The sequence below is a fragment of the Procambarus clarkii genome, chromosome 18 (assembly GCF_040958095.1).
Source record: "Procambarus clarkii isolate CNS0578487 chromosome 18, FALCON_Pclarkii_2.0, whole genome shotgun sequence".
NCBI classification, from domain to species: domain Eukaryota; kingdom Metazoa; phylum Arthropoda; class Malacostraca; order Decapoda; family Cambaridae; genus Procambarus; species Procambarus clarkii.
This window is the reverse complement of record NC_091167.1, coordinates 26,422,760-26,447,408: the sequence shown is the minus strand read 5'-3', so window position 1 is coordinate 26,447,408 and position 24,649 is coordinate 26,422,760. Positions and strand designations below refer to the sequence as shown.

The 24,649-nt window shown below is 36.8% G+C and overlaps 2 protein-coding genes across 5 annotated transcripts in view; both read right to left on the bottom strand.

The window, feature by feature from the left end:
• The window catches only part of LOC123754324 (mucin-3B), a 100,808-nt gene extending 81,995 nt beyond the window's left edge, over positions 1–18,813 (bottom strand). For all 4 annotated transcript variants that reach the window (XR_006772377.2, XR_006772376.2, XM_045736621.2 and 1 more), the window contains exons 1-11: positions 18,561–18,813; positions 14,276–14,466; positions 13,797–13,983; positions 12,719–12,812; positions 9,412–9,547; positions 7,699–7,938; positions 5,777–5,961; positions 5,416–5,547; positions 3,494–3,605; positions 3,117–3,227; positions 1,922–2,084 (exon numbers count right to left, since the gene is read on the bottom strand). Coding sequence is in view for 2 of the 4 variants with exons in the window: in XM_045736621.2 (XP_045592577.2) it covers positions 1,922–2,084; positions 3,117–3,227; positions 3,494–3,605; positions 5,416–5,547; positions 5,777–5,961; positions 7,699–7,938; positions 9,412–9,547; positions 12,719–12,812; positions 13,797–13,983; positions 14,276–14,414 (1,499 nt within the window). In the remaining 2 variants the exon portion in view is untranslated. The remainder of the gene's footprint in view (positions 1–1,921; positions 2,085–3,116; positions 3,228–3,493; positions 3,606–5,415; positions 5,548–5,776; positions 5,962–7,698; positions 7,939–9,411; positions 9,548–12,718; positions 12,813–13,796; positions 13,984–14,275; positions 14,467–18,560) is intronic.
• A 5,482-nt stretch (positions 18,814–24,295) lies between these two features.
• On the bottom strand, positions 24,296–24,637 carry LOC138366029 (uncharacterized). The gene has a single exon (XM_069326750.1). The coding sequence runs from the start codon at positions 24,635–24,637 to the stop codon at positions 24,296–24,298; it is 342 nt and encodes a 113-aa protein (XP_069182851.1).
• Positions 24,638–24,649: the final 12 nt, after the last annotated feature.

The following is a 24,649-nucleotide window of genomic DNA, read 5'->3' as shown; positions in this document are numbered from 1 at the left end:
CAATCTCACTAAAGACAGCTAGTGCAGTATACTGCATAATCTCAATAATGAGAGCTAGTGCTGAATATTGTACTGTACAATCTCACCCAGAGACAGTGCAGTATAGTGTACAATCTCACCTAATGACAGAGCAGTATACCTGTACTATACAATCTCGTGAATGACAGCTAGTGCAGTATACTGTGCAATCCCACCCAATGACAGCTTGTTCAGTATACTTTACAAGATCACTAATGACAGCTAGTGCAGTATACTGTATAATCTCACTAATGACAGCTAGTGCAGTATACTGTACAATCTTATTAATGACAGCTATTGCAGTACACTGTACAATACTACCCAATGGCAGCTAGTGCAGTATACCATACTTTAAATGCTAGGCTAATGAGAGCTAGCACATAAACTATATTGCTCAAGGATGCGAGTGCTTGACAGAAGGCAGACCTAATGTACTTGAGGAGCAGCATAAAATGAATACTTGTTCAAGGTCAGTTGGCAACTGCCTCGCCCTAAGTTTTTGACCAATTTGAATTGGTCTTGACCTTTTGTCAAACTTTACAATATAGTGGCATCTTCTAGTCACACAACTTTAGTAGCCTTCATATACAGCATCCTTGTTTACACCTACCAAAGTCAATGACACAAACAAGCAGAATTTACAATTTTCTGGAATGTGATGGTACTGGCTTTCTATACTGTTGTCGAGTTTGAAGACTTTGTGTCAATTACAGTATCTTTTATAAAGTACTCCAATCTTCTTCTGCATATTCATCTCATGAAAGTGGAATAAAGAGTAAAAATGACATACATACATACATACATACATACATACATACATACATATATATATATATATGTCGTACCTAGTAGCCAGAACGCACTTCTGGCCTACTATGCAAGGCCCGATTTGCCTAATAAGCCAAGTTTTCCTGAATTAATTGTTTTTCGACGACCTAACCTACCTAACCTAACCTAACTTTTTCGACTACCTAACCGAACCTAACCTATAAGGATAGGTTAGGTTAGGTTAGGTAGGGTTGGTTAGGTTCGGTCATATATCTACGTTAATTTTAACTCCAATAAAAAAATTTGACCTCATACATAATGAAATGATTACCTTTATCATTTCATAAGAAAAAAATTAGAGAAAATATATTAATTCAGGAAAACTTGGCTTATTAGGCAAATCGGGCCTTGCATAGTAGGCTGAGAAGTGCGTTCTGGCTACTAGGTACGACATATATATATATATATATATATATATATATATATATATATATATATATATATATATATATATATATATATATATATATTATATATATATATATATATATATATATATATATATATATATATATATATATATATATATATATATACATACATACATACATACATACATACATACATACATACATACATACATATATATATATATATATATATATATATATATATTATATACATATATATGTATATATATATATATATATATATATATATATATATATATATATATATATATATATAAACATACATTTATGTATTTATCTTTGAACACTTTCTAATGATAAGTTAGAGTGAGTTTGTTTATTTGTATGTCTCAGAGAATGAGTGACCAAGTATGTACACACTTTAATTATTGGCCTGGTATAGGGGATGATAAATGCCTTCAATCAAGATCAGCAACAGTTGTTGTGGAGTATTAACTGGATAAATGACAAAATGAGTACAGCCTCTTATTTAACTAAACATCACTGAGGATTAAGTTCATACCAGTTTTACTAGCTCACTCCTTCCTGAGTTGAATGAGGTCCATCCAACTTTATAGACTTAAGATCTAGATATACTATAAGTGTGTGTGTATTTGCAGCGTGTCCTTCAATGGTGGCTTCCAAAATGCATAACATTAACTTACACCACAGACTGGTCCCTAGGTAGTTTATCTTGGTTCTCCCCTGGCAGTATTGAATCCCATATGCGCTGCGTCATTTCCCAAGTTTCTTCCTCATCGCTATGATGATCTCTGCCAGTATCTCCCTCCCAAGCTGGATTCTGGCTCAGAGATTTTCCAGAATGACCTGTAATGAATAAATAGAATAATCATTTACAAAATATAAAAAACAAAAGAAAAAGGCATTAAAGACAGAGAAATATTGGAGAATTCAAATAATCTTGAGGTACCATATACAGGAGTCTTAGCAGATATATGGAAAAAGGTAAACATTGTACCAATCTACAAAAGCAGTAGCAGAGAAAACCCTCTAAATTATAGACTTTGTATCACTGACGAGCATGATAGTTAATGACAGCTAGTGCAGCAAGAAAAATTATTAAAACCAAATGGGTAGAATACCTTGAGAGAAATGATACAATAACAGACAGACAGTATAGATTTCAAACAGGAATATCCTGTGTAACAAATCTACTTAGTTTTTATGAAAAAGCCACAGAGATTTACAGGAAAGAGGTGGGTGGGTTGTCTCTTATTTATCTGGACCTAAACAAAGGCTTCTGAGTGTGTCCCACACAAGAGGTTATTCTGGAAGCTGGAACATGTTGGAGAAGTGACAGGAAGATTTCTAACATGGATAAAAAAAATTATGTCAGAAAAATGAGAGCAGTAATCAGATATAATGTATCAGACTGGAGAAGTGTTACTAGTAGAGAACCACATGGGTTCAGTCCTAGCACCAGAAATGTTCATTTTTTATATAAACGATCTACCAGAAGGAATACAGAATTATATAAATATGTTTGCTGATGATGCTAAGCTACTACGGAAGATAAGAGAGTTAGATGACTGTCATGCTCTTGAAGATAATCTGGACAAAATAAGTGTATTAAGTAACACTTGGCAAATGAAATTCAGTGTGAATAAATACTATGTTGTGGAATATGGAATAGGAGAAAACAGGCTACACACAACCTACAAATTATGTGGAAAGGCATTCAAGAATTCTGAGAAAGAAAGAGATCTAGGGGGGGGGGTTCTGGATATTAGACTGTCGCCAAAGGACCACATAAAAGACATTGTGCGAGGAGCATATGTTATGCTTTCCAACTTCAAATCACTTTTAAACTCAACATATCTAGTGACACTAAACACTTACTTATTGAATGTTGTGTGGAGAGGACTGCATCATTATCTTCGGGAGAAACTATCTGTGAGCCGTCAGCTAATCCAGCCATAACATTTAACAATTCTTCATCAGCTGAATCCACTGAAAGTCATAGTAAATGGTCATAATTTTAATTTAATTTAGTTCATAATTGTACATTTACTGTGTAATGTAAGAGGTGGATTTTGACATTTACTGTGCAATGTAAGAGGTGGGTTTTGACATTTACTGTGCAATGTAAGAGGTGGGTTTTGACATTTACTGTGCAATGTAAGAGGTGGGCTCTGACATTTACCCATGTAATTAGGTTCTGACATTTACCAAACATAATGTAAGATATGCATCCTCAGAGCTTTGTAATGACTTACTCCATTGAGATGAAGCTTGTTGTGTAAGACTTAATATAAGCTCTTCATCAACAACAGAGGTTTCTAAAAGTTCTTCAGCTGTTTGCTGTATCTTAATGCCTGCTCCTGTACTCTGAAATTGATAAAATAATATTTCAGTCACTAGGTATCTCTGCCTCCTCAAATACTCAAGATAATGTAGCAACACACTCAATACTTATAGATACTTGTATAATCATGACTCTCCCGTCACTTTGCACTTAGGTACTAAAGTTAACTTAGGGAACTATATAGTACAGTACTTGTACTATATTAATATTAACTAATATTAAGTTATGAATGTAATGTAAGGCCCTTTTCTAGGCAGCCTTAGTATCTACCCAATCCACAACAAAGGAAGGCTGTAAAACTGTGAAAACCTCAAGAACTTGACTGGAACATGAAGAGAAATCTGAAAGATAACCCTGTAAGGCATCATCCCCTTCTTCCCTCTCAATGCTAGGAATTTACCCCGGGGCCAGAGACCAGAGGTTCCTTCAAGTTTCCAGCAGGAACATCAAGGCTACAAATGGAATCACAGTTGACAAAGAACCTCAAAAAAAATTACTGCAATTAAAGAAGGCAAGTGCAGAACAGGAGAAAAAGTATTGCTCCAGCTGAAATGGGAAATTGGCAACCATCCAGAAGAATACATCTCAGGCCACCACATGCATGTGACTGCACAAGAAAAACATCTGCAAAATGCAGAAGAGGCAAACAGCATAAGCAAACCTCTCTGGTGAATAATGCACTCAGACAACCAGAAAAGTAAAACCAATCATCATCACATGACCCTATAAGAAACCTTCCCACCTCCCTGGCATTCAAAAAGGGCAGCACACACTCTCACATGACACCATGAGATTGAAGCTCCAAAACAAACACTTCTGGCAATTTGCACCACACACAGAAGCAGAACTGACTAATGTTTTGAAAAAACGCGGTAAGAAAAGAACATGTGAAAGATCTGGGAATAATGTCTGATGACTTGAAGTTTAGGGAGCATAACCAAGCAAATATAGCGCCAGCTAGAAAAATGATAGGATGGATTATGAGAACCTTAAAATCCAGGGCTCCCATAGCAATGCTCATACTACAGTATTCAAATCACTGGTGCTGTACCACCTCTAGAAAGAAAACAAGAGGTTACAAATAATATATAATGTAAAATATTGGAGGGCCAGGTCCCAAATTTACACAGTAAAATAACAAATGTACTGGATTATATGATATGGAAAGAAATGCAGAATAGAGCCAGTGAAGAGTAGAGGTGCCATAGTCACAATCAGAGAACACAGTATGAACATCAGAAGTCTACAATTATTCAATATCTTCCCAGCAAGTATAAGAAATATTGCCAAAACAAAAGTGGAAGTCTTCAAGTGAAAAGGACACTTTTCTGCAAGAAGTGCTAGAGCAACCAGGCAGTAGTGGATATGTGAGCCTACGGGCCACTCCAAGCAACAGCCTGTTGGACCAAGCTCTTAAGTCAGGCCCTGGACTGAGCTTGGGAAGTAGAACAGCTCTCAGATCCTGAGAGTTCCACACCTTACAGGCAGAAAGAGAGGCCAAAGGAATGACCACAGGACATTATACATTGAATGACCAAATTGCTAAATGCCATCCAGAAAAAAATGAAAACTGCAGTGTCAGGCCTGGAGCCACAGAGGGTAGCTGTAAGTACCCAGCTGAAAATGAAAGCTCTAAAAAATACAGGGAGGAAGGAATACTGACCATTTGAATCCTCACCAAAAGTTTCAAACCAATATACAGTACAACTGCTTTTCCCAGATGTTACACAATGCAAGTTTTTGAAAAAATAAACTAATAATTTTAACAAAAGCATAAGGTATCCCTACTGGGAATACCAAGTGATGTAAAGAGAGAATTTACTGATGACTAACTGTATGAGATGAAGTATGTTCCTGGTCACTAACATCTACTGCTGTAGCTGGGCCCAGGGTTGAATCATCAGGAGTAACAGCAGCCAAACAAGCTCCAGTTGGTACTTCTTGACTGGGTTCCACTGACTTTTCCTTTAAAAATTATAGTTTGCATATAATACACTGTGTAAATATTTTGTTTCTTCTGCATCTCTCAAAGGCAATTTTCATACACAAATGTAATATGCAACAGTAATATTCTATAAAGTATAACTGCATACAGAAACATGTTTATAATATATGCAAGTGACATACTGATGAATGTTGAAGATCACCACAACTTAACTTTACCCGTAATGAAATACAAACTACATAAACTTACAAGAAGAGCAGTCAATTTCTCCTTTAAAACTGATCTGTAGAATAGCTCTGAATCTGAAGTGGTGATGTTAGTCCTTGGTGGAGAGTCTGGTGGTTGAAGATCTTCTCGTGATCCCCCTCGTGCCTCGCGCCTCTCTATTTCATCCTCCCAAATGTACGACAACCCAGGATTTGTAGCTACTCCAGCTGTGAAAGAAAAGTTAGATGAATAAGCACATAACTAGTCGTATAATGGTAATGTTTCTAGCAGTGGAGTGAGGCATAATGAAACTTGACAAACAAATTAACCTTCAAGTGTATGTAAAAACTTTTCTGAGCAGTAGACAAATGTTGCTTTCCAAAGCAAGCTCCTATTGACCCTTGGTTACACTGGCAGACAAGGAAGTTCAGTATTCAACACCTATGTAGCAACAAACTTTTCAAATTGTCTTGAACCAATCCTAAAAGTACTAGGGAGATACTGAGTACTCAATCCAGTCCAAAATATATACTGAAAGTGCATTTATATAAAATTCAAAGCTTTTTTCAGGCCTAACTTTTCAGACAAGGAATGAGTAAGGTGGTGAAGTACAAGTGGGAAACAAGGCAAGCCAGACTCCGGGTTGGTGGTGTCCCCGACCCAACAGACAGCGTGATGGAGGCACTACGGATGATCGTTTCCCTGAGGCAGGGACAACAAACAACCTTCTACTTCACACAAGGCAAGAGTGAGCTCAGAAAAAGTAGTCACTGTACGACCAAGCCCACAGGGTTTACCAGGGCCTGTAGGGTGAATTAGCTCTACGGGAAGCCCAGGCACCGGGGGCCAACTAAGACAGTAGAACCCTTTCAGGTAGCAGGCAAACTGACAAACAGCAGCAGGTATGAAACCTCGGGGTTAACAGAGGAGGACTACCAACACAACCTAAGTTTGCCTAATAAGAAGCAAACCACCTCCGTCGAAACAGGACGAGAACACCAGTGAATGAAAAGAAATGAAAACAAAACCCCAAATACAAAAACAACAACCAGGTAGTCAGAGAAACATTGGCCGCAAAGATCTATGTATATGGGTATTGCAGAGTTGAAGAAATATGAACAAGCAACCAAGGGAAATAGCAAGAGTGTCAGGGGTTTGAGTGTACAGTATATTATCAGCTCATTTTTCTGTGGGAACCCCTTCGGCTCCCTGGAGCTATCGGACACATATACACTATATTAGTCTGGGGCTTCAGTCAATGAAGTTCTGCCTACTGGAGTCCACTAGCCAGAACATGGCCACCTCAGAGCGGCACAGGGAGCAATGGCCCTAGGAAAACTCCCTTGTATTTGGGGGTATTCCATCTGCCATTCACCAGGGTTAGACACCCAGAAAGGTTGGTATCCCAAAACAAACCCCACATGTTAAGAAAGTAAGAAAAAAAAGACCAGAGAAACAGAACTCCCCAAAAGTAAACAAAGAAAACAAACAAACAAACGTCATTCACAGTTACCACACCGCTTGTCTTCTTTGGATGTCTGATGTGTTAACATTTGACATTATTAAATCATTAAGCTCTCTCACATTTCCTGCCTACAATCTTCAACATATTTTAGTTTGCATTAAGACCATTTCGGATTTACAAAGTAAAATAAATTTTTTTGCTCTTTGCACCTTATGCTTTTTCTCCAGAGGCTAAAGGGAAAATTTTACATTAGATTTAGTTAAATTATTGATGTTACATTTCATATAGGAAATACAGGGACCTTAAAATATTATACACTGTAGTATTAATTTAACAAAACATTTGAAACATCCCTAATTTTGACTACAGTATTTGATAAAATACTAATTTCACCAATGTAACTCAACCTTGTGTTCAAAAAACAAAATAAATAAGGCTACTTCAATATCATTAACCAATATGAAATTAAAACCGATTTATAGACACTAAACACACTTACTTCCAATCTGCAATCTGTTCAGAATATCTGAAGAAAGGCCATCCACTTCAAGTTCACACTTGGACATTCTAGCAACAGTTTCAGGCAGCCACAGGTGCTGTGGCACACTCTCTCTAGTCCATATTTTGGTACTTGGACGCAAGGAGCTGCTTACATCTCCAGATGTTTGAATAGATGATGGAGAGACTTCTGGTATGCCAGCAGGGGATGGTGCCGAGAGCATTTCTGCATCATCGGGCCCTAAATGAGGTTCATGGAAGAATTAGTAACATCTAAAAAATTTAACTTTCAAATAGTATTTTATCTTGCAAGTCAACTGCACAAGGGACAATATATTAGTAAATTTATTAAAATCAGTAGCCTATACATGCAACTCATGAATATTTATTCCACTTGACTCAGGGAAACACTATTTTCCATACTCCTACCAGTGCTGCCACTTGCCTCAACCACTTATGTATTTTTTTTTTTTTTTTTGCGCATGAATGGGGTGACCCATTCAATGTCCACAAGGCATGCATGGGCACTGAAGACTATCATACCCTATGATTTAGAAAAATGCAAAAGATACCTTGAATATGTTAGCTAACAACAGCAGTTTTTATGTCAAGCAGCTGATCAAGGGAGGAATCCCCCAGTACACATGTCAGCCATATTTCTCAACAAATATTATGGATATACCCCAAGACAAAACACACTCCACTTAATAAAAAGGCTGGTAGAAAAATCAAGGACACTATGAAATTGTAACACACATTAGAGAGGTAATAAAGAATGAGCCCCCATCACAAACACAGTTTTATGTCAGTGCAAACTGTCACTCTCCCCTGAGTGTTCATCTCCTCTCCTACAACCCCATTAAGATCTTGCAGAAGTTAAAGTATTCATCGAGATGATCAATGAGGGGAGATCATAATTATGAATCTGAAGACATGACTGAAATACTGCACATTCCTAACTTCAAAGTAATAAGATACCGTTATAGCCTTAAAAAATCGAAAATTCAGAGGCCATATTCATCAAGAAGTTACACAAGTACTTACGAACCTGTACATCTTTTGTCACTCTTACGCGGCTCTCATTACATTTATTAATTAAGAGCTCTGAGGCACTAAGAGGTTGTTTATAACAATAACAACATTTGACTGGGAAGTTTCAATCCTCAAAAACTGTTTAATAAATGTAAACAAAGCTGCCAATGATTGAGAAAAGATATACAGGTTCGTAGGTAAATGCATAAAGGCTTATTGAATCCTGGCCCAGAATGCTGAAATTATGAACTCACTTATTTGTGCATGCAGGATCGAGCTCTAGCTCTTGGACCCCACTTTTCTAGCCGTTGGTTGTCTAACGCAATGACTCCTGGCCTATATCTCTATCATACCTGCTTTTAAAATTATGAATGGAGTTAGCCTCTATAATCTGCTCCTTTAGGTCATTCCATTTACTCACTACCCTAATGTTAATAAAACAATACTTCCTAACATCTCTATGACACATCCGAGTCTCAAGCTTCCATCCGTGTCCCTTTGTTCTATTGTTATTAAATAATAACATACCTTTTGACAAATACATACAAATAAATAATAAAGTACTAAATAAATGTAAGTATTTAGGAATGCACATATAAGTACAGTAGAGTGATATGGTGAAACTAGGTATTAGTTGTGATAGAGGAGAATGAAGCCACTAAAATAACCATTTTATGCTTACCTTCATTATGCCTGAACTTGCATGTTGCCATGTGTATCATATTCATTCCATGAAGATTATGGTCCATGAGAAACTGAAGCACATATGGTACATGAGACTCGTGTGGCTGGTATACTTTATTGTGAATGACCCCATTCTGAAAATATTTTTCAAACTATAACACAATAGTAAATACAATAAATTTCTCTAACCATCTGAAAACATTAAATAATTCAGAACTTGAATTATGAATGGCATTCAATGGTGGCAATGCATTAAAAATACCAGCAAACTAGAATATTTGTCAAGTTAATTAACTAAAAAAAAATTTATCTTTTCTGTAGTACAGTAGTAAATTACAGGGAAATCTTGATTCACCGAACTATATGGGATCAATTTGAAATAAGGGGTTCATAGCAACTATAGATGCTTCAGGAGGCAATTGGGTGGTGATGAAAAAATTTTAAGAAAGGAAAAATACATTATTTCTCTCAAATACTGTTTCATTTATCTACAAAAATCATTAAAAACGTGAATGGAATGATTTTAAGAGCGCTACCATTCATACTTACTTTTCCCATGCTCTATAGGTTAATTTTACTGAATGAAATTTTAATTTCAACCTATTATATGAGGGACATCTACAAAAAGAACCTGTCTGTAAAGAGACTTAATCACATCTGGTATATTTCCCATGCCCTAGCATCAAAACCTCTTTTTCAAAATGTTTTTAATGAACAAAACCCATGACATTTCAAAATGTAAACTCACATAATTTGCTTTCAAATGTGCCCAATGGATTTCCCAAGGCTCCAACTCTGTCTTCTAATGTTGCATTCATCTACGAAAATCATTACAAACATGACTGGAGCCATATTAAGTGTGTTACCCATTCACGTAATGAAATCACATTAACGTGATGTATCAATGAGAAAAATGAGCAGGATTTTCTAACAGTGATCTAGGGTGCTAGGTTGGGAGTACCAAGTGAGCAAGTTTGAAACCTCCTCATGGTTCCTATTGATTGTCTTAGTGTTCCCATTAATACCCTAACATTTTCCATGCTCTAAGGGCTAATTTCACCGAGTGAAATTCTTATTTCGACCTATCATATAATGGACAACTTTCCCACAGATTAGTGAACTCTGGCCTACTTCCTAAGCAAACCCCCACATCCCCTGCTCCACCAAGTTAACAAACACTTGCTCATCAAAGCGGATGAGTATATCTGTCCTGGAAAATGAGTCTTGAAATCAGATATTTGCTGAAATAAGATTTGCCAAATTGAGATTGCACTGTAATATGAATGAACTTATTCCAGGGCATCAATACGAAAATGATGAACTTGAGTACCCTTGTAAATAATGTGCAATAAACCCTGTTGCACCATAACATTCCTCTCATTCTTAATCTGCAAAATCTAGTCATCAAGTGATATGCTTTCAAATAAATTATATTTACTTAATATTTAAATATAAAAAAAAAATATTTAAAAAAATAGTGTAACTGCTACAAAAGCAAAATGCATGTAAAGAACATTTTAGAATGTTTAGCCCCTGAATTATTTAATTATTCACTGAAGATAATTGCAAGATATATCACAGCCTTTCATGAATAATCAGAAGCTTTATTCATAACAACTGATATGGATATTTGCAATTCTGGCTGTAATAAACAGGTGTTCAGCAGTCTAAATAAACCTAACATTCTTATACCAATTATAATACACTTATCTTTCAATTTAAGTTGTAAATATAATATTATATTTATAAATATGCTGTACAAAGGAACAGCTTACTGTGGTTACTTTAGTAGGTACAGCAGTTGAATATTATATAGGGTGTCCCAGAATTAGCAATTTTTTCTATGAAATTGGATGAATTTAAAAAAAAACTCATGTTTATTAATGTTTATCATGTTTAATGTGTTTTAAATGTAAATTTTCTAAATTATTTCAACTCGTTTCAGAACCTTAACTCAAACAACAAATACATAAGAATGCACCTTCGTTGTGACATCCCATATGAAAGGATTGTGATATAATGAAATCAGAGAAAGATTTACAAGGAAATTTCACAGAATCAGTCCTACAGACAAAATTGATTTGAGAACTTGTTAATAAATTTAAAAGAACTGGACCTGTACACAACAACATGGGAAAAGGACACCCAAGATCAGAACGTGACGGTATTGAAGTTGTGTGACAATTGTTTGAGGAAGAAACCAACACCGTCGGTTAGGAAAGCCAGTCGAAGACTCAACATATCCAAGACAACAGTTCATAGAATCTTGTGTTTAACACTGATGAAAAAGGCTCATCACATTCATGTACCGCATGCTCTAAATTAAGAGAAGTATGCAAATTGAGCAGCTAGGCATTCAGAATTTGTGGATCAAATTAATAATGAAGGTTTATTGGATAAAATCTTATTCAGAGATGAGGTGACTTTCCACACATGTGGTAATATCAATCAACACAGTTGTTATATCCAGTCCGATCTGAATCAAAAACTGATCTCAAAAAAAAAAAATCTGAATTCATAGCATGGCAGACTCCAAAAGTTAACAAGTAGCTTGGAATGACTAAATCCAAAATTTTGGGGGGCATTCTTCTTTCATGAAGCATCTGTACCAGATACCATCTAACTTCATGTGCTTGAGCAGTTTCTCGAACCACAGCTTCTTGACGATGGCATTCTTGATAATGTTGTATTTCAACAACATGGAGCACCATGTCATTATACACTAATTGTTCTAGAACATCTCAATAGATGCTTTCCCAATCAGTGGATTGGATGTGGAGAGCCTCGACCTTGGCCTCTGTGTTCTCTGGATTTGACTATTAACTAGTGGCAAATGATGGCCACTAGTTACAGGTACAGTAATAGCAAAACCACCTCCGATATGTAGCTGATCTTGCCCCTAAATTTCTTTGTATGGGGGTTCATAAAAACAGAGGTACATCGTCACAATCAGCTGGCTGTGCAGGACATAACTAATGACATGCTTCAAAATGTGTTTTGCAATGCTAAGGTTAGATTTGAAATATACAGGGATACAGACAGAACACACATTGAAAGTTCTAAATATAGATTTGACTTCTGATTTACAAATCTTTCTGCTTTTGTATTATAATTAGGTAAAAAACATGAAATTGTGGGTTTTTTAAATAGATTCATCTTGTTTCATAAAAACAGATACAGTATTTAATCTTGGGACATCTTGTATAAAGACAATATTTATACACAGCGTAATGACAAACAGCAGCAGTAAAAATAACAGTAACAATTATAAACTATGTAATAAAATTCAAAGCTTAAATACTTACTTGAAGAAGTTCTGCTGCCTTTTTTACAATAAGTGGATTGTAGAAGAAAATTTTAAGAAACTGGTGCTCCTTTGAATGGTATCCATAAAATGGTCTGAAATGAAAAACACTTTTTAGCAAAATTTTGTGATCACTTTTATGGTTTTATCTGAAATAAAAAAATGATAGTCACTGCCATGTCCATACACTTAACTCCAATAGTCAAAATAAACATGCAACACTCATATTAAACTTTCAAGTGTTGAACACCTGAGGGTAATGCAATGCATATCAATTACAGAACTTTATGCTCATTCTAATTTAAAAGCAGAAACACATGCATAACATAAGAGTTCCCTATTATTATGAATGGACAAACAAATAAATAATAATAGTACAACATACAACAATTTTATTGTATTAAAATTCATTACACATTAAAATTTTAAATTATTTCCTTTTAAATATATAAACTGAACAAATGATTGCCACTAGTTAATAGCAAAACCCCCTCCGATATGTAGCTGATCTTGCAGTCAACCCACAACCGATTGGTCCTGGGTTTAATTCTTAAGCAGGAAGAGACATCTGGGTTCACTTTTTTTACACCTAATACCTTCATTCATCTAGGAGTAATTAGGTACCTGTTGTGGGTTGTATCCTGAGAAAGGTCAGCCAACGGCCCAGGCGTATGCCAAAAAGCCTAGCAGAGTCCCGGTCCCCAATAATGTGAAACTTCCCAGCTTACAGTAAATCTAAACCAACTTGAATTTTTTTTCAGAATATCTTAACTCAAATATAATAGTTTTTAACACAAACTATTAATGATTTAAAAAATATCTATCAATTTTTTTATTACAAATTATGTATAATTAAAATTACATATTGTTGTATTCTATTGCGACATCCATAACTAAAGTTAAACAATAAAAATAACAAAACATTTGAAGACTGCTGTATTAAGAAAAAAGCCATGAGTTTCCTGTCTTAATACAGCCACTAGACAGGGCAGCCAATAGCACTTTTGCCATTGCCATTGTATGAAGTAAAGAATAAAATGTCCCTCACCATAAAAGGGAGTTCGAACACTAATACTCACATGCCAGACACTGGTGTAACTTTATATACATGATGTGTGTTGGAAGTAGCATGGCCCAAGGCAATGTTAAGCGCCCGGTCCACACCAGCAGCCAGAGTATACACGAGACGGGCGATAGGCTCGGCTCCATCATATGGGACCAGAATATATGGAAAAACTCCATGGATGTGAAGGCAGGCCTTTTGTCCTGGGTGTCAGAAATTTAATTTTATATTCAACGCATTTTATTTAAACAACAACAACAATAATCCTAATAATAATTTTTATTCAAAAGAATGTGCGTACAAAAAACAAAAGAGTAATGTACAATTGTAGGGATAGGAGTTACACATACTAATGAAGCACACACAATATGAATACAGTATTACTTGTAAGTTATCAACGACAACTGCTGTAAATAATCTTGCTGGTTTATTCACACTAAAGAACTGTGTAACATTTCTGCAATCACAATATTAATTTAATGAGCCAAGACATACCTGCAGGTGTGGCACCAAAGATACGTAACACTGGAACACGCTTTACTGGAGCTCCCCGAAAAGTCGAATACTGGGGATCCAAACCATTTACAGGCGTCCCCTGATAATGGTCAACTGTTACTATACGCAAGGAAAACATCCTTAGCCTGGCCACAGCATATGTAGAAAAGTCATCATTGAAGACGAATAATCTGAAATTGGGATAAACATATATTATACTGTACTGTACTGTACTTACAAAAAAAAAAGACTATTTACTAATACACCTTTACATATTATAGTAAGATATACAGTACTGTACAGTGAGCAGTGATTGCAAGAACAGATGCCTGAGGCTCAGGCTGCCACAAGCCAGCTCAGGCAAGTGGACATTCTGGGCAGTGACAAACAGTATGGGCAACAGCAGACACTCATTTGAACTAGTGTATACAATAAAATAACAAACTTATTCCACAAATAATCTAAATTAATTTTATAAGAGATTTATATATTAAGTCATTTACTATTTTAAATACTATAATGTGCTTTCCTCACTTGTGAATGAAGAGGAACTTTTTCTTGTTATTTGTTTAACTACTTTTAAACTCTTTACACTCTGAATTTTGATACTCCTATAGAATTTGCTACATTCTTTGGTCACTTTAATTTTGAATTTTTCTCAGCTACACCTTGAAAAGATACCTGATTACCCAGGCTGTGAATCATTAGGCTGCGAGCAGCCACATTAAATAGATTGTTTGACAAGTCCACTAACCAGGAGACCTGGTCAGAGACCAGGGCCACAGGGACGCCGATTCCCAGAATTATCGAAAGGAAAGGGTAAGGTAAGGCTAATGTACAATACTAGGCAATGCTAAGTTAGCCTAGAGAGAGAGATTTGGTTAGGTAAGACCATTCTATTTCCAATACAGTATTAAACAAAACTTAGCAGCTCGCTGCACTTCATGAAATGGCACGAATCACATTTACGAAAAAATCCAGGTAGTCTGAGCTGTTTCTGATCTAAGTATCGGTTATTTTATGTTGGATTACATTACATTATTTTATATCTAAATAGCCCAAGCACAGGTCTATAAAAATAAAACAAAAAGTACAAATGTCAATTCTATCAATAAGTACAATACCAGTATCAACAACCATTACTTAGAGCAGCAACTCGGGTAAACAATCACCCACCATACTGGTTGTGTAGAAATTCAACACTACGCCACAACCAATCACCAAAATAAGTGTATGGAGCAACACTTGGCAAATGGAATTGAATGTGAATAAATGCCAATTTATGGACAGTAGAATAGGAGAAAACAGGCCACACAGAAACCTACAAATTATGTGAAAAACTTTAATGAATTCTGATAAAGAAAGAGATCTAGGAGTGAGGTTCTGGAAAGAAAACTGTCACCTGAAAACCACATAAAGAACACTGTGTGAGGAGCATATGCTACACATTACTCATATCACAATCTAATTGAAATCCAGACAAGTATGGACCTGCATAGAGGGATGAAATAACCTAAGCTACTCTATCATTTTGAAGTGTATTTCATTTTCTCAATAAACTTACTGTACTTGTACTTGACCTGCACATTCCCTCCTGACCTGCAGCATTCCCTCTATAGGCAAAGAAAACAAATCACAGAACTACTCAAGCACCCAACTCTCTTGTCAGCAACAAGAAAGTTATGTAGAGAAATAGGATCGAACTAAAGCTGCAAGAATCACAAAATCCATGAAGGACAAAGAAAAGAAAATGCTGTCTGTGAAATCAAAAGGAACCCAAAATATTTCATATATGCAAATTCTAGATAAAAGCTATCTAGTATGGCATCTTTGCACAATGGAAAATGGAATTTTCACAAATGACAAAGAATCAAGTGACATACTGAAGATACAGTACAACTCTTGTTTCAGTGAACCTCTAAACACATTGAAGATCCCCAACCCATATGACTTCTTCATGAATGTGACACCACCCTTGATTCATATATTGGATATCATCCTAACTCCATTGGACATTGAGGTAGCCATACACAGCATGCCCATGAACTTTGCTCTAGGCCTAGATTCCAGGAATTATAGACCAATAGCACTAATATCACACATCATAAAAGTGTGCCAAGTAAAATCACAAAACACAAGTTACAATGTACACATAACCCTGAACAACATGGGTTCAGAGCAGGGGCTCCTGCCTCTCACAATTACTAGACCACTGTGATATGGCATTGGATGCCATGAAAGACAGACAAAACTCTGATATACACAGACTTCACAAAGCTTTCAACAAATGTGACCATGGTGTAATTGCATAAAAAATGTGCATAAAATGAATTACTGGCAAAGTATGAAGATGGATCATTAATTTCCTAACAAAACCCAAACAGTAATACAGTATTCTTAACAAACTAAAATCGACATCATCCACCTTGAAATGATAAGTTCCCCAGAGTACTGTGCTGGCTCCAGTACTCTTTTTATTCTTATATGAAACATAAACAAGGACACAAACTATAGTACTGAGTCATTCTTTGCAAATGACACTAGGATTTTTTCTGAGGATTGACACTAATGAATGGAGAATATAACAAACCTTCAAACTGATGTCAACCAAGTCTTTCAAAGGGCCGCATGAAACAACATGATGTTCAATAAAGACAAGTTCCAGCAATATGATAAAAGTAAATAAAAACAGAAACCAAATACAGTATATTGTAAAACTCAGTCAAGTCACACCACAGTATAGGAAGAAATCATATTGGGAGACTTAACATTTAAAGACCAAAATAAAGTACCTATCACAACTGCAAGAAAAATGATAAGCAGGATAGCAACCTTTCAAACAACAGATAACAAATCAATGATGATAATTTTAAAGACTATCTACAGTATCTATGTTGGAATATTGTTGCACAGTAACAGCCTTATTCAGAGCTGGAGCAGTTGCTGACCTCAAGAATGTGCAAAGAACTGTTATTGCCAAAATCCCTTCAATAAAACATCCAAATTATTGGAACTACTTAATATCTTTCCCAGGCAAGAGAATTTACACTTGGAAAAATATTAGAGGATCTAGTTCTAAATTGCACACAGAAATAATTGCTAATGAAACAAGGAGGCATTGCAGAAAATGCAAAGCGGCCCCATTAAAAAGTAATAATGCAAATAAGTATGCTAAGAGAGAATTCTATTAACACCCTCCCTCTATACATGAGGGGGTAAAACTAGCCGACCCTTTATGGTGTTCAAAAGGGAGTTTTATAAACACACCTGAAGGATACCTGATGAACTGGACAGTAATTCATACATCAGACTGCAAGCAGCATTAACAAACAGCCACAAAACCACTAACCAGAAGACCTGGTCAGAAACTGGGCCATTGGAACACTGATCCTCAAAACCACCTCAAGGTAAGGCAAGGATATCTCGACCAAAAAAAAAAAAAAACCTATTGTCCTATGTACCTAAATAATATAGGATACAGAAGTTCTGTGAGAGATTTATGTTTAAATGCACTAATACTACACCGCATTTAAAATACAGTAACATATCTTTTTCATAGTGAAATGCATTTATTTATGGATCCTTAACACAAAGAAACCCAATAACTTCATGAAAGCGAAGTAACAATATAATGGTTATATCGATACCAAGGCAGTAATATTAGGGATCAATACTTGGGTCACCAATGTGTTTGGATACAATATAATTTTAGTTTTCTATGGAAGGAACAATGGGTATGACGAGTTGGCCATCCATCTTCCACTAAATCTTGACACAAGAACAGACATGGTTGACTTTAATATATAAAAAACAACACATACAAAACTGGTCTTTTGTCAGTGTAGAAAACACAAGACAAATCCAAACCAAATCATTCAGACATGTTCCTTCTGGATGAGTGATGTTTTTTTTATTTTTATTGGAATTACAAAACAATATTTACTTAAATTTCATGTGTGGAGTGTGAGAATTATTATATATAGCATGTTTCTGGACTCTACTTGTTCACGTGTGGAGTGGGTTGCCGCCCCCCCTCCAGGACCCATTGTGTGTGTGCCAGGAGGGGGCGGCCGCCCCCACACCTAACCTGTGGAGGCCCCCCCAGCCACTTGACTACGTGTTACACTGTATAGCGTAAACATTCCGATCCAGGTGACAGCCACAGGCGCCCCACATAGCTTCCCCTCCCTTCCTCGCCCACCACCACCCTCTAAAACCTTACCTACTGCTTCTCTGCTTCTCTCCACACGCCTCAAACACCCAAAAGTTACCCAAATTAACTCACACGACTAAAAAATGTGTGCAGCTTCCTTCCCAAACATCTCTTGTTTTCTTCTCGCTACCTGGCGGTATATTTGTGAAACTTTGCTCTCATGTGTGCCAACACCCCCCAACTTTCATTTTGATTCCTCTTGTATACTTCTACTTATAATGCAAAGCTAGTGCACTCATATTTACCAATGACTATTTCTTATTCTTATCTATGTAAGTCTTCCAAGTGGTAAAGTTTTAGTAACTGAAGCCTTCTTGGCACAAGACGGGTGCAGACAAGCCGACTGTTGGCACACCTGGTTCATTCCCAATCAGCTGAGCGGGTAATGTGAAATATTTATTGTATAATTAAAGGAACAATAATTAGCATTATTGTTTTTATAATTATTATTATTGGTCTTCGATGATCTAGGACCAAATAGCATGAGATAACTAGAGCTTTGCAACTGTTTAATTCCCTCAAGCATTAAAGTTATGTAATAGTGTACCCAAAGTTTGCTAACATAGGCTACAAGACTGGAGCTGTCAGATGACCTTCCTATGAGATAGATTTATTAGGTGAGCTTAGCGTCCATCACCTATATATTTACTATGTGTAATCCTTCATATAGAAAGGTTAGGAGCACAGTCACTGCATAGCGTATAATTAATCAAAACCAATGGGTCCTATGGCGCAGTAGTCAGCCCAGTCGGGTCATAGCCCAGGGTCTGGGTTCGCTTGCCACAGCAGGACACAACCGTTTGGGCAACATTTCCTTTCACTTAATGCCTATAATAAATCAAAATAGCATATTATTATTATTATATCATCATTATTATTATGATTATTATTATAATTATTATTAAGAAAATCCTCTAGGGCTATGAGGTGGCGCGAACCTACGACCTAGGCAGTGCAAGCCGCATATTGTACCACTGGACCAGTCGTATTATTATTATTATTATTATTATTATTATTATTATTATTATTATTATTATTATTATTATTATTATTATTATTATTATTATTATTATTATTATTATTATTATTATTATTATTATTATTATTGTCGTAATTTAGATATGAATATTGTATCAGTTAATTCTTATAACATAATAGTTAAAAAAAAGCACAAATTATAAATGACAAGAGAGTTCACCCTGTTAGAATTATCGAGGTCTTCCTAGGCCAAATATTGACAAATACTGACGGTAAAAATATAGAGAGAGAGTTAATATATATAAATATTTAGGAATATATGTTGGATATACCCCATGAGAGTTTGGAAGCCGAGATGAACAGTCTGTTCTTCAGAGAACAGAACAGTCTTCAGATGGGGATAATGAGATACTCGCTCCATTATCTCATTATCTTAATAGCATAACTAATTAGTACTAATTACAGAAGCTACAATCCTTTCCCCAATTACAGGTAATACTCTTCTCATCTTGTTGGAGGAAGCTGAGGTGTAATCACCATATAAGCAAGCGATTTGATGAATAGCGGACATTTTTTTTTTTATTTTTTTTTATTTTTATTTTTTTTTTTTGACGGGAGACATATCCCGTCACGCAGGGTGCAGTCGCACCTCCACAGATCTCCAGTATCAGCTCTTGATACTGGTAATGGCTCAAAAGGGCCACCACTTACGGGCTATTCATGCCCGTGCCACCTTTTGGGTGGCTTAATCTTCATCTTAACACATTCACAAGGGAGACATCTCCCGTCATGCAGGGTGCATTCGCACCTCCACAGATCTCCAGTATCAGCTCTTGATACTGGTAATGGCTCAAAATGGCCACCACTTACGGGCTATTCATGCCCGTGCCACCTTTTGGGTGGCTTAATCTTCATCAATCAATCTGAATAGCGGGCAGTACATTTTCCAGTCAACAATATAGCACTCGGCGTGTACAGTTCTAATCGACCCAAGACGCTACAGCTTCGACACAGAGCAGACAGCAGACTACGACCACATCAAGCCGCCACGCTCTCGCTCCCCGAGTTCAGACACTCACAATACCCAATTGAGCCGCCACGCTCTCCCACAAAGAGCTCCACGACTCCGGCCTCACTCAGCTTTCTGCTCTGCTCCAGGCTTTGTCTCAACGTCTACGACACTGCTGTATCCAGGACTACTAAATAAATATGAAACTCACTAAACACTGTGTATCTAATCAACCCAACAACGTAACATACACAATGAAGGGGAACAGCCTACCTGTGACGACGCGCGAAAGAGACCTGGGTGTGGACGTAACACCTAATCTATCTCCTGAGGCACATATAAATAGGATAACGACAGCAGTGTACTCTACACTGGCAAAAGTTAGAACATCATTCAGAAACCTAAGTAAGGAGGCATTTAGGGCCCTTTACACTGCCTACGTGAGGCCAGTCTTAGAATATGCCGCATCAACATGGAGTCCCCATCTGAAGAAGCATATATAGAAACTGGAAAAGGTTCAGAGATTTGCAACGAGACTCGTCCCAGAGCTACGAGGGATGGGGTATGAGAAGCGCCTGAGGGAACTGTGCCTTACGACACTAGAAAGAAGGGAGAGGGGGGACATGAAAGGAACGTATAAAATACTCAAAGGGATTGACAGAGTGGATATAGACGAAATGTTCGCACGGAATAGTAACAGAACGAGGGGACATGGGTGGAAGCTGAAAACTCAGATGAGTCACAGGGATGTTAGGAAGTTTTCTTTTAGCGTGAGAGTAGTGGGAAAATGGAATGCACTTAAGGAAAAGGTTGTGGAAGCAAATACTATTCATAATTTTAAAACTAGGTATGATAGGAAAATAGGACCGGTGGAACATGGGACATGGGTGGAAGCTGGAAACTCAGATGAGTCAGGGATGTTAGGAAGTTTTCTTTTAGCGTGAGAGTAGTGGGAAAATGGAATGCACTTAAGGAAAAGGTTGTGGAAGCAAATACTATTCATAATTTTAAAACTAGGTATGATAGGAAAATAGGACCAGAGTCATTGCTGTAAAGAACCGATGCTCGATAGGCGGGATCCAAGAGTCAATGCTCGATCCTGCAGACACAACTAGGTGAGTACATGTGGGAATACTGTTGAATTAGGTAGTTGATGAGATAGCGAAGAGAGCCACGGAAAAAACTTGTTGATGTTGTATGTCAGATAACCTTGAAACAAATAAAAACAAGAATCAAGATGATCCAAGAGGGTGAAGAAATGGTAAAGATAATGGCAATGGTGGACAGTAGTAACACACTTAAGAATTATTCAATAATAAATACAAATTCGTCCTTCACCTATGGTAGAGGAAGGTCTACTTGGAAGGTGTTGATGTCAGTGAAAAAGATAAGGAGTGTAAATTATGTAGAATGCCGCACGCCCACACCTTAGAACATTATGTATTAACGTGTCAACTTATTGACTATAGAAATAAGGAAATAAGTAGTGTATCACATCAAATTGTTTGGATGTGTGATAATGGTATGATAGACAGGATACTTAGGAGCTACAAGAATTTTGCCCTAAGAGTGTAACACTTATATACGGTGCTTACTATATTAACCTGCAAATGTTAAATGGGATTCTTGTAATGTTAATTGTCTATTTGTACTTACTGAATTTGTGCGCCCCTTGAGGGACTTGAAGTAGAGACAGGGGGGGGGGGGGGGGGTAGAAATAACCTAAGCTACTCTATCCCTTTGAGATGTATTTTTTCTTGTTTCAATAAATATACTTGAACTTGACGTTTACCAGGATTCATGCCACCACACTTAACTAGCTACATAAGAATAAAGGTAACTGCAGAAGGCCTATTGGCCCACACGAGGCAGCTCCTATTTATAACCACACAATTCCACTCATATACATGTCCAGCCCACGTTTGACACAATCAAGGGACCCCACCTCCACCAAATTCAAGAAGAAAAAATACATCTCAAAGGGATCGAGCAGCTTAGGCTATTTCTCCCCCCCCCCCCTCCCCCCGTTACGCGGTAATTAGTTCCACAAATCATGTGCGTTCCTATTTACTACTGGGTGAACAGCGGCATCAGGTGTAAGGAAACGCTGGTCAAACAGATGTCCTGCCGCGAGAATAGTACCTGGGACCCTCAGTTGACTATTGCCCGCACATGACGGTAATATAATTGTAATAATTAATAATAATAAAATACTAATAACAATATTAATGGGAAAATCCGTAAGAGCAGTGATGAGGGTTCGAAGCTATGCGGTGGGTGTTCCTACGCACATGCTTACAATACAATACAATACAATTTTATTTAGGTAAGGTACATACATACAATAAATTTTTACAAGGATTGTTTGACTTATAGGTAGAGCTAGTACATACAATGCCTAAAGCCACTATAATAATATAATAATAATAATAATAATAATTTTTATTTAGGCAAAGGTACATACATAAAGAGATTTTACAAAGTTTGTTGGCTTTATAGATAGGAGCTAGTACATACAATGCCTAAAGCCACTATTACGCTTCTAGTCACTACACCATGACATGGTAATAAGGATAATAACCCGGAGTTCTACAGAACACACAAGGATTTTCTGAGGCTTCTACTGATGTTGGGAGAGGATTTTCACATAATCCCCTCCCCCCCCCCATTCCCCATGCACTCTGCCACTGTCATCTAGGAATGTTCTACCTCTGACGTTCCTCTTTCAACTCACACAGAGTAATCACAATAAAGTTACTCGAAGCAGTCACGTTAGTATGATTACTCTCTGATTAATAATAATAATAATAATAATGATAATAATAATAATAATTCAAATAGTCTAAAGGATTACCCATGATAAGCATGCAGAACATCATTTATCTTACAGCACCTATACATTGGCTGATATATAGGGGATGAGCTACAACTAGTTGAGTACAATTAGGATAGGACCATCGTGGATACCACTACCTATCCTGAAGATATCTGTACAATATTTTGGTAATGCAAGTAGCACATTAACTGTAGGGAGCATGTTGGTAGGTGAGCTGGACGCCTAGCAATCAGACGTGCCAGGAGGTAGCCTAGTCTATTATCTGGTCTATATGATAAGATTATGTTTTCTCTCTATTTTCATATTTCATTGGCTGAGGTTGCGTTATTGTTCGTTTGTGTGTCGAAACATATACAAAGCGTATATTCATCTGCGATTATATTTAACATTTATATGAAAATCTTAATGTAGTATTTACTAGCGAAATATCTACAAATTGAAAATTTGACGGCAGTTTACACACACACACACACACATGTTAATAAACTATGTTACTAGCTCGTCAATACTGAGACATACGTATATAGTTAGACGAATATTGGGGGTTCAGTTTCTGGGCCCACTATGTGCCTCAGTAATGTGTTCCACTGCCACTCAATTACTAGGATATGTGGGGTCCGCTGCCACTCACAGGATGTGCATGGCGTCCACTACCGTTCATAACTGGGTATGAAGTTCACTACCTCACATGGGATGGCTGAGGTATAGGATAGGTCTACTTCCTCACACAGGATGGGTATGGGATACATCATTACCACTCACAGGATGGATATGGGGGTTCATTACTACTCATAGAATTAGTATTAGATCTACTACCACTCACAGGATTAGTATTTGATCTACTACCACTCATAGGATTGGTATTGATCTACTACCACTCACAGGATTAGTATTTGATCTACTACCACTCACAGGACTAGTATTTGATCTACTACCACTCATAGGATTGGTATTTCATCTACTACCACTCATAGGATTGGTATTTCATCTACTACCACTCATTGGATTGGTATTTGATCTACTACCACTCATAGGATTGGTATTTGATCTACCACTCACAGGATTAGTATTTGATCTACTACCACTCATAGGATTGGTATTTGATCTACTACCACTCATAGGATTGGTATTTGATCTACCACTCACAGGATTAGTATTTGATCTACTACCAGTCATAGGATTGGTATTTGATCTACTACCACTCATAGGATTGGTATTTGATCTACTACCACTCATAGGATTGGTATTTGATCTACTACCACTCATAGGATTGGTATTTGATCTACTACCACTCATAGGATTGGTATTTGATCTACTACTACTCATAGGATTGGTATT

Bases quoted from the DNA above. Each gene is read 5' to 3' on its own strand.
- LOC138366029 (XM_069326750.1), bottom strand. From the start codon at position 24,637: ATGAGTAGTAGTAGATCAAATACCAATCCTATGAGTGGTAGTAGATCA.